Consider the following 10,685-nt stretch of genomic DNA (forward strand, 5'->3'; position numbering starts at 1 on the left):
TAAATAATTACATTTCTAAAAGGACATTAGGATCTTTGCAGAAAAGGTTTGTGATGTTGGGAAACAGTTTAGAATTCAGGCATCACGTTGAGCCCTTCAGGTTGCAAAAAATATAAATATTATATTTCAAATTCTAATTTACTTTACATAAAGAAGTGGTGAATTTTTTAACAGTATGCATGTCTCACAACTTAAAAAGATACAAAATCATCAGACATCAAGCTCAGCTGCAGATCCTGTGTAGATAGTTTTTTCCTGCCCACTTTGGCCTGCTCTGGGTTTCTGTAAAACACCTACGGATGACTTTGATCATAACAGATGAAACATTAATCTCAACTGATGCTACATAGATGAAATTAATTCATCTTAATCTTTACATTGGGCTTGTTCCTGCTTAAGTCAAGCTAAAGACTCCCTCATGGTGCACCATGGTGACAGCTGTTGCAGCTAGTGGTGCAAAACTCAAAAATATGTACGTATTGGAAGTAAATCACATTGTCTTCCGGAGTCCCCCACCTTCCCGTAGCAACAGAGTAGATGCAGACAACAAAACAGAGACACCTTGGGCTGCAGATGACTGAGGTGTGGAACACAGGTCTGGGCAGATGAGCCAATGGTAAAGTAAAACATAGCAGTAAAAAAAAAAAAAATAAAGTTGCAGGCTGTTCAGAAAAATAGAGCAAAGAAAAAGTTTTCAAGTGCCAATTTGTCACCTCCGGACGCTCAACAACCATCTGTCGAGGAGTGGATGAGTGAGATGGTCTAAGCTGCGCAGGTGAGTTGATTCCCTGAGCTGAAGGTGTGTCAAGGTGGAAGTAATGCCACCTCTACAAAACCTTAGACCAACAGGAAAGGACTGACAAGAAATCAGCAAGGAAGAAAGAAGCAATTCATCAGTTTGGTAACCGGTCTGAGCAATCTGGCATTGTGCTGTCACTCTTTCACATGTGTGGACATGTTGCGGGGAATTTGATTGCCGCACTTGGTTCATCTTTCTCAGTTCAGAACAAGTTTCTTTATATAGCACATTTCTAACAACTGATTGTTAGGAAACGTGGGTTTTTAACAGAACCCAAACGCAGGCCTAGAGCACAGTGGTAAAAGGGTCAAAAGGTTTTTATCTACAGGGGGGGGACCCTGTTATCTCAGTGTCATCCAGTTATTAAATGGCTATTATGGTTATGCCAGGTCAAAGACTGGTGTGATTCTTTTGCTTATGCCACAACTTAAATGCCGGCAAACCATTAAATTATTCTTTCTGTATTCTTTCCAATAGTAACTGGGGGAAATATTCATGCCAAGGAAAAGGCCTGCAAATTGATGAAATACCTTTTATGGCATTTTGTTCAACATTAACACATATCTTTGGAAGTCCTGAGAGAAACATTCCTTTTTGTAATACAAGAACAAACATGATCCGCACTTCGAATTTCTGTCTTGGGGTTGGCAAACTTGCACAGTCATGCGTAGACAGACTAAGAGATAAAATGTGCATCTGTGAGTTTGGCAAAAGTTGACAATTAGTTCGCCCAGTTCAGTCAGTGGTGGTGAACCAAGTCAATACCTTTTTTGACAGGAAACTTTAACATTTACAAAAGAATATTCTGATATAATGAAGAACTATGAAGAAGCCACAGCATTCTTGGGTCAGTGGGGACGTTTCCAGCAGGTCAATTTCTTCCTGCTGTGTGCCTCAGCTGTGCAAAATGGATTAACTGTTTTCGTTGTTGTCTTCATGGCTGCAACACCCAGACACCACTGTCTGATTCCTGATGGTAACCTGACCAGAGAATGGATTAGCGTGGCCATCCCAACAGAGGTATGTTTAAAATGTGAAAAATAAACTTCTAAAGTGGCTTAAACTTCACCAAATCATACTCATTTGTGTTGTTTGTGTTTTGTGCAAGTCAGTGAATGGACAACAGGAGTTGAGCAAATGTAGCAGATACCGACTAGATGTGATCCAAAATCTGTCTGATCAGGGCTTGCTTCCAGGCAGAGATGTCAACGTTACAGAACTGGAGCGGGAGAACTGTTTGAATGGGTGGAACTACAGCAAAGACTTCTACCAATCTACCATAGTCACCGAGGTCAGGCTTGATTTGTTTTTTTAAGTAGATTTAAAGGCAAAGTCAGTCTTGTACAGTTAGAAGATAAACATGTTTACATGTTAAATATAGACAAATACATATTTATGATACAAGATATATTTTACACTTTACAGTTGAATTTTATGAAACAGCATTTGGTATTCCAAATGTACAAACTGACCCTGCAAGGTAAAAGCGGTTATAAGATGACAGATGTCAAATTTGAGTCGTGATAAGCTTGTGTCCTCCCACGTGGTGTGTAAGGTTTGATTATTTAGCGACCTCTAGTGATTTCTTTATAAATTACACCAGTTTAGAGTAGAGCTCTCAAATATACATTTTAAAATCATACTGAATACTTCTAAGTAAGTCCAATGATAATGAGGGTTTCTCATTACCCTGATTTAAAAGCACAGATGTATCCGATACTGCTTGGTTACAGACTCTGACCTCCAGAGCTTCAAAGGCCAAACTTGGGGATGCTGAGTTCTGGGGAGGAAGCACAATTTAAGTGCAGCACATAACTTACCGGCATGTTTATGCAAAAGAGTATGAGTGTCTTTTGGCCTGTTCTTGAGGCCCATTCTTCCTCCAGTGTGCATCATCAGATCCTCACCAGACATGACAGTGCTAATGAGAGACTGGTAAAACATTTATGTTCCGTTAACGATGAGGCCTTCCTCATTCAGATTCATATTCATATTCATATTCAGGTCCTTTATTGTCCCACACGGGGAAATTTACAGTGCAACAATAGCACACAGAGAAAAATAAGATAAAATAGAATAGAATAGAATTTGGAATATACAAAGAGGATGTATATTTACAATAATCCAGGTATGTTGCGATCCTGTCCTGTGTCAGCTGGCCTGTTGTAGCGTCAGAGCCTGCAGGTCTCTTTCTGTCCGCTCCAGCCTCTACTGCTGTCTGCTCCAGCTACTGTTAGGCACTGCAGACACGAATCAAGAGCTCAAATGCAGACACCCACAACTGGGTGAGGTTGGAAATAAGATTTACTGAGAATTTGGTTCCGGGCAAAACCAAGTGGTGCTGGAGGCAGACAAACACGGTCAAGCTGGAGTAGGCTGGGCAGTGCAAACGGGCGTTTGAAAGGCGATCTGCGGGAGGGACTAACAATCAGTTCCAAACTGGAAACAGCTACAATGAAACAAACTTGCATTCAGAGTTTTAGGAGCCAGGCTGTACCATGGGGGGTGAACAACAAATTGGTATTGATTGGGGAGTTGATCAGGCATTTAAAGCGAACGGCAGGTGTGGCTGGAGATCGGTTTTAGGTGTGTGTCGATCACCCAATGGGGGAGAATCTGGAAGCCGCTCTGACCAGCCTGAGAACAGACAGACAGGGGAAACACAGACAAGACATAGATGGGGAGGGGGAGAGGGAAAACACGGGACTCCTAACAGCTACCTTATCCGTTCAGGGGCTCACGGTGCTCCATTTTTGCCTCGTAGTGTTCCTGGTTTTCTGAGGTTTTAATCATCTGTGCTTCTGATTCTCCGTGTACCTCCACACTGTCTCCTTGTCTGAGATTCCAGTGCTTTCAGCGTTCCTTGTTCTCCTCGTTCGTCCTTCAGTTCTCCTTGTTCAGTGTTTCCATACTTCACTTTACCTGTGTTCCTACTTTTTGTAGCTTGCAAAAAGACTTTCTAGACCATCTACACTCTCTATTGTTCTTCTTGCTTGTTCTTCGTGATCTAATCTATCCCTGAGAGGTTCAGGACCAAAAACCATGACCTCAGTTTTTCCTGAGTTAAGGAGGAGGAAATTTGAAGACATCCAAGACTTTATGTCTTTAAGACAGGTCTGAAGCTCCAAGAACTTCTCTGTCTCCTCTGGTTTCATGGATAAATAAAGCTGAGTGTCATCAGCATAACAATGAAAATGTATCCCATGCTGCGGAATAATGTTCCCTAAGGGAAGCATGTACAATGTGAAGAGGATTTGTCCAAGTACAGAACCCTGTGGAACTCCACTGCTAACCCTACTGTATGAGGAGGGAACACCATGGACATGAGCAAACTGGTATCTATCAGATAAATATGATCTAAACCAGTCTCGTGCTGTCCCTTTAATCCCAATCACATGTTTCAGTCTATGTAACAGGATGCTGTGATCAACTGTATCAAAAGCAGCACTGAGGTCCAGCAGAACCAGCATAGAGACCAGTCCATGATCTGAAGCTATAAGGTCATTAGTAACTTTAAGAAGTGCTGTTTCTGTGCTGTGATGAGCTCTAAAGCCTGACTGAAACATCTCAAACAGGCTGTTTCTCTGCAGGTGCTGCAGTAACTGAGTCACCACCACCTTCTCAAGAACTTTAGAGATAAAGGAAGGTTGGATATCGGCCTATAATTTGCTAATACATCAGGATCCAGTGATGTTTTTTTAAGCAAAGGCTTATTCACTGCCACCTTGTAGGACCGGGGTACATAACCTGTCACTAAAGAACCATTGATCTGGTCCAGGATAGAATTGCCTATCAATGGTAAAACATCCTTCAACAGGTGTGTTGGGATGGGATCTAAAAGACACGTGGTGGACTTGGATTTCTGAATTAGCGATGACGCCTCAGAAAAATATATAGGGGTGAAAGAGTTTAAGAGTTCGTTGGAGAATGCTGAGTGAAAGCAGTGGTTTCACAGTGGCTGAGCTCCAGAGTTCCAGTGAGCAGATGGTAGAAAGTTTCACGTGGCCAACTGTCAACTGTGACACTCCAACAATCTGGCCAGACAAAAGCGTCTCCTTAGTAAAGACGAATGAAAAACCTGCCTTGAGTTTGCACCAAGATTAAACCACATATCGTTTATCCATCTACATGCTTGTGGCATAATTATGTATTTAATATGTATTTAATGTATTGAGTATTTTTTCAGCTGCTGGGAGAGACACCTGATGTGATTCTGTAAAGGAAACCAACAAAATCCTCATTGTTAAGTGTATGAATGTCCGTGTTTCAGTATGATCTGGTGTGCAGTGATCAGTGGAAACAGCCCTTGACCGCCACTGTCTTCTTCTTCGGAGTTCTTATTGGATCCTTCCTCGCTGGACAACTCTCAGACAAGTACTGGAAATACCAATGGAAGAAAATCACTGCTGAATGTTGCTGCTCAGGTGTGCAAATACATTTTTTTTGTTTGTTTTCATGGCTTTTCACTGCAGGTTTGGACGGAAGGTCGTACTCTTTCTGGCGTTAGCGTTGCAGTCAGTTGCTGTCTTGTTGCAAATCTTTTCACCTTCATGGACAGTGTTCTGCATCTTCTTCTTCATGAATGGCTTGGGACGGTCCTCCAGCTACAATGCAGGCTTTGTTTTAGGTATGGTCTTTGCTCTGTAAAACTATAGTTTAAATGAGTCATAGACCATTTTATTTATTATGTGTTTTTTGGGGTTTTTTTTGGCAGGCACTGAAATCTTAACCGGCAGAGTCCGAGTTCTTTTCTCATCAATGGCGATGTGCGTGGGCTTTGCCATTGGCTACATGCTCCTGCCTTTGTTTGCTTATCTTTTAAGGGAATGGAAATTTTTGCTCTTCGCGATCTTCCTGTCCGGCCTGATGTACCTCCCTCTATGGTGGTAGGCTTTAGATTTAGAGAGATGAGCTTTCTGTTGCTAGAATATTTCTGTTGTTCGACTTGCTCAAAAACCTGATCTGCTACATTTACCTCATTTAACTGACTTCCTCTGTATAATTAGCTCATGCTTTGATGTCTCACTCTTGAATCATATCACAGGGTCATACCAGAGTCCCCCCGATGGTTACTCTCCCAGGGTAGAGTTGAGGAAGCAGAGGCCATAGTGAAAAAGGCCAGTAAGAGCAACAAAGTCGAGGCACCTCAGCTTATCTTCGAAGATTACAGTGTATATGTAAGTGTTTGACTTGACCCAAGTTGTTCTTGCCCAACACGTGAAATGATAAAGCCAAAACTATTTTACCTGTATTAACCAGATGCTGAGTCTCTGTAGCATCAAGCAACATTGTAGTATTTCTTTAAATGTTCATTTTCATCAAAAGGTAACCTTCTCAACCCTCTCAATATATCATGTGGACAGCTTTTTTTTAGGCCAAAATGTCAATACAGGTTTAATATTTGCTGAGATAATTGTTCTTGTCATTATGTAGGGGGTTACAAGGAAGGGCCATCCTATGGGACATCATAATATGCTCCACTTGCTGAAAACAACAAACATCAGAAACATAACCTTCATTCTGAGTCTGACATGGTGAATCTCTAATACAATATCTAATAAGAATAAAGCTCACTATCTAATATCATTAAAGCCACTTAAAGCTAATATGCAAATAGAAAATAACAGAGGGCCAAACTTAGCCCTTGGGGAAGCTGTGGTTATTACAAAACAAAAATATTACCTTCTTAAAAGGCTCCATATCTTTATAAACTAAAATGCTTTAGATTGGTGGTGTTACCACAATTGTTTCAATGGCTTGTTTTGCTTTGTGCATAGAGATATTTGTAGTTGAAAAGATGATTAAACAGTGTATAAGTCTCTGTCATAATGGTCCGGGGTTGCTAATTTGCTTTGTCTTCCCAGGTTTACTATCAGTACTGCTTACTATAGTTTGTCACTGAACACATCGGAACTTCACGCGGACCCCTTCCTCAGCTGTTTTATATCAGCTGCTGTAGAAATACCGGCATATATTTGCATTTGGCTGGCACTGCGATACCTTCGACGACGATTCTGCCTCCTCTGCATCTTGTTTCTCGGAGCAGCATCACTGTTCTTGATCCGCCTGATACCCGAAGGTATGACACATACTTAGATGCACATATATCTGAACACATGCACATGCTTCAAGATGGCTTAACATGGTAGCCAAGGCGCAAACGTGATACGGCAACAACACACTTTATAAGGTTCAATTTCCTTTTTAATGTTAATCACTCCAAAGGGCCAAGTTACATAAGATTATGTAGTGGACATCCTGTTAAAGAACAGTAAACTACTAAAGATGTTTTGAGTAAGGTACTCAATGTCTGGACGCATTAAAGTTGATGTTATCTGGGGTCTTAGTGCTGCAGGTCTTTCATACATTCTCACCCAGGTGAAGCACTACCTCCTACGCAGACCCCAGGTACTTTCCTGCTCAGGTCTTAAACCAAGACCTTTTGTCCATGGATTGCTCAATTTGGTCAAACTGTAAACCTAAAAAGTGAAAAGGTCTAGAAGTGTCACAACTGGACTATAAAGAATCTCTATTCCTGAAACCTTTTAAAAATTTTGCATCAGACCAAATCCATGTAGTCTCTACATTTAGTAAGTCGATTTATATTCACTACCGTAATTTCCGGACTATAAGCTGCTACCTTTTTCCTACACTTTAAACACTGCGGCTTATTCTATGGTGCGGCTTATTTATGTTTTTTTTTCGTGGTGCACTATCACAACTATTGTGAATCAGTCATTTTTACTAACCCTCATCATCGTGAAAAATACTAGAAGAAAAGCATATGATACGACTTTTAAGTTAAAAGCGATCACTCTGGCGGTTGAGGAAGGAAATCGAGCTGCTGCGCGTAATCTTGGCATACATTACGATAATCAATGGCGAGAAGGTGGAGATGCCAGCATGAAGAACTGATCCAAAGCAAAAAGCATTCTTCTCCAAAGCGTTCTTACTGCTGTTACTTCGGCCACACCTACTGACTACGGTAGCTTAACCGATTAACCAATATTACCGTAATCCATATAAAAGGCGCACCGGGTTAAAAGGCACACCGTCGATTTTTTAGAAAATTCTAGGCTTTTATTTGTGCCTTATAGTCGTGAAAATACTGTAATTTGTGTGTAGCTGATACAAGCGTATATTTCAAGGTAGCTGCATTACAGACACCGTTAGAAAAAAAAAAAACATTTACTGGTAGAATATATTTGTTTATGTTGCTAAACGGATTAAATTAAAAGAAAAGTTAAAAAATCCTGACATGATAAAAATTAGATTTAAGGTCTCTGTATAAACATTCAAGTGAAATGAGTGGCTGTTGTTTCTTACCTGTCTGTCTGTCACTTGTCAGTGACTCGTCTCACGGTAATAAAAACATCTACCGGTACTGAATGTTTTCGATCTGAATGTTTTCATATTACTACGTGGGATACCTGCGAGTTAAAATCCGGTGGGGCTTGTATAAGTACAAAATTTATTTTCTTTCTAAAATTAGGCTTATAATCAGGTGCGCTCTATAGTCCGGAAATTACGGAAAATAGTCAATTTGTATTGATTTCAACTAAATAGTTGTTCTGGAATATTATTGTTTGTAGCATAATATATAACCAAAATATCATTCTTCAGCAAAGTCTTTTTTGTTTTTCAGATCTCTCATATCTCTCTCTCTCACTGGAGATGCTGGGTAAATTTGCTATAACAGGTGGTACATCCATGATGTATGCCTATGTATCTGAGCTTTACCCAACAGTGCTCAGGAACACAGCAACAGGGACCTGCAGCATATCTCCCAGGGTGGGAGTCTGCATCGCACCATTTCTGTTCAAGCTCAGTGAGTAAAGTCTGTGGTAATGAATGTTTTACCAGAATGTAATGGACACTGGGCAACACTGTAACTTTCCCTTTCCTTTGTACAGAGATATATTCTCAGCACCTGCCGTACATTGTGCTGGGGACACTGGCTGTTTTGTCTGCAATTGCTGCTTACTTCCTCCCAGAGACATATGGAAAACCCCTGCCTCAAAATATTCAAGACATGTCCACATGTAAAAGGTGGGTGATGAAAACACACACAACATTTTTTTTCTTTGGACAATCCATGAATTTCCATCAATCTGCCAGGATTTATTCAGTTTTTAAAAGTCTATAAAAGTATAAAAATACTTACAGCTTTAGAAGAACTTACCATATGAAGTAGCAGACACATACAATTAAACAATAAACTCAGTGACCTCACTTGGAGCTCACTGGCATCCAAACAGGTTTTTGTTGTTATTCGTCTGTTCTTCTCCTTTCACTTCAATAGATGGCAATGGAAAAAGAAGACAAACAGTCAACCAAAGGAGGCAGAATCCCTGAATGACTTAGCACTTTCCTAAAAGTCTATGTCCCAATTGATCGCTCACACCCTTTACCCAATGCTACATAGTTATTCCAGTGTGAGAAATCCAAACTCTGATCACATGCAACTTGTAAATCAAAATGCCTAGTTTGTGTGTGACAGTGCTGCGGGCTCTGAAGGGTGGAAAGAGGGCTTGAACCTGTTTTTCCTCTTAGTAAGTGAGACAGCAAGAAAGTTAGCTAGTTACTCTCTTCCCGATTAATTTTTCTTTTTTTTTTTTTTTTTTTAAATATTTTGCTGTTATATGACTAAGGATTTGGTTTCCAGTTTACCTCGTGTTCTTTAGTAGAGTTAATGGTAGAAATGTGGGATCAGATCAAGCTCAGGAAAGTGGAGGATTGAAGACACTAGCTTTAGCTTTATTGATGGAAAAAAATTAACCAATTCAGACTTTTTTTCTCCCCCAGTATTGCAATTTGAAGATAAGCACTTCCAATTTCAGGTTCTTAAAAGATTTTTATTTTTATTTTTAAGATTTTTTATTCGTACCTGTATACCATGCTTTCAGAACTGGCTATGCAACTCTACATAGCTGAGTGTATAAATGCATTCAGAATAATTCACATGCCTCACATAGAGACACGGAACATTTATCCGCCTCTAACTCCAAACAACTCACATACCTAACAATAACCCATAATTAAGGTTAAAAAACGAATTATCAGTTTTTAAACTTGTTACAATCAGCCCGTTCTGAAACACCCCCCACTTTTGTGCCTGAAGTGTGATTTTCTAGCATGTACAATTAAACTGTCAAAAAAACATTTTCTATAAACTTACTTTCTTTCTTTCTTTCTTTCTTTCTTTCTTTCTTTCTTTCTTTCTTTCTTTCTTTCTTTCTTTCGATGGTGGAAGGAGTGCGAGCGGGAGAGAGAGAACGAATGAGAAATTGGGCAAAAACGCGTTTCCGGAGCAGCGGAGGGGGACCTCGCTGCTCCGGACGGCGCGGAGATGGAGTCGAAGGCGGAGGGAAAACGGAGTGAATGTGTGCGTGTGACTGAGGTGAGTGGAGCGAGGGAGAATGTGGAGATGGTGGTGGAGGTGAGTGGTGAGGCGGGGAAGGAAATGGATCCAACTGGGGTGGCACTTGAAGTGTTGGGCGGGCTGGGTGAGACTGGGGATGGAATGAGTGAAATAAGTGAACTGGGTGAGGTAGGAGAGATGGGAGACATGGGTGAAACCGGTGAGCAGGGTGTAGCTGTAGGTGACGTGGGGCAGGAGACAGGGAAAATGGCTGGTGAGCTTGGTGTGGGAGGAATGAGCAGGGTGAGGTTAGCATTAGCACAGGTGAGCTGGGTGAGGGAGGTGCAGGTACAAGTGAGGGCAGCGGGGGGGTGTCTGAATGGCGGCCAGCTCCCCCAAAGCGGCGCAGAAAGCAGAAAAATGTAATGAACGACGGTGGTGACAGAAAAGCTGGACGGCTGGAGGATGCAGCCGCTGCCACGGACAACAGTGATCAAGAGTACATGTCCGATGCCAGTGAGCTGT

The 10,685-nt window shown here is 41.1% G+C and overlaps 1 protein-coding gene and 1 long non-coding RNA gene across 3 annotated transcripts; one reads left to right on the plus strand and one right to left on the minus strand.

The window, feature by feature from the left end:
- The first annotated feature begins 927 nt into the window (after nt 1-927).
- Nucleotides 928-10,227, plus strand: LOC101079384 (solute carrier family 22 member 5-like). Of its 2 annotated transcripts, none has more exons than XM_029848610.1 (11): nt 928-1,819; nt 1,908-2,090; nt 5,070-5,173; nt 5,272-5,426; nt 5,514-5,685; nt 5,844-5,976; nt 6,233-6,333; nt 6,664-6,878; nt 8,445-8,627; nt 8,713-8,848; nt 10,053-10,227. In XM_029848610.1, the coding sequence occupies exons 1-11, from the start codon at nt 1,613-1,615 to the stop codon at nt 10,192-10,194; spliced, it is 1,731 nt and encodes a 576-aa protein (XP_029704470.1). In that variant the 5' UTR covers nt 928-1,612; the 3' UTR covers nt 10,195-10,227. The 2 variants fall into 2 exon arrangements, with proteins under 2 accessions (XP_029704470.1, XP_029704471.1); XM_029848611.1 differs by lacking the exon at nt 10,053-10,227 and adding an exon at nt 9,102-9,404.
- Nucleotides 2,527-3,815, minus strand: LOC115252712 (uncharacterized). Its single transcript, XR_003891032.1, has 4 exons — nt 3,297-3,815; nt 3,108-3,208; nt 2,918-3,039; nt 2,527-2,731 (listed from the first exon to the last, which is right to left on the minus strand). It is a non-coding gene; the product is annotated as an uncharacterized lncRNA (long non-coding RNA).
- Nucleotides 10,228-10,685: the final 458 nt, after the last annotated feature.

This window comes from Takifugu rubripes, chromosome 15 (genome assembly GCF_901000725.2).
Source record: "Takifugu rubripes chromosome 15, fTakRub1.2, whole genome shotgun sequence".
NCBI classification, from domain to species: Eukaryota; Metazoa; Chordata; class Actinopteri; order Tetraodontiformes; family Tetraodontidae; genus Takifugu; species Takifugu rubripes.

Bases quoted from the DNA above. Each gene is read 5' to 3' on its own strand.
- LOC101079384 (XM_029848610.1), top strand. From the start codon at position 1,613: ATGAAGAACTATGAAGAAGCCACAGCATTCTTGGGTCAGTGGGGACGT. The intron at 5,427-5,513 runs GTATGGTCTTTG...TTTTTTTGGCAG, and splicing joins CAATGCAGGCTTTGTTTTAG to GCACTGAAATCTTAACCGGC. The intron at 5,686-5,843 runs GTAGGCTTTAGA...ATCATATCACAG, and splicing joins ATGTACCTCCCTCTATGGTG to GGTCATACCAGAGTCCCCCC.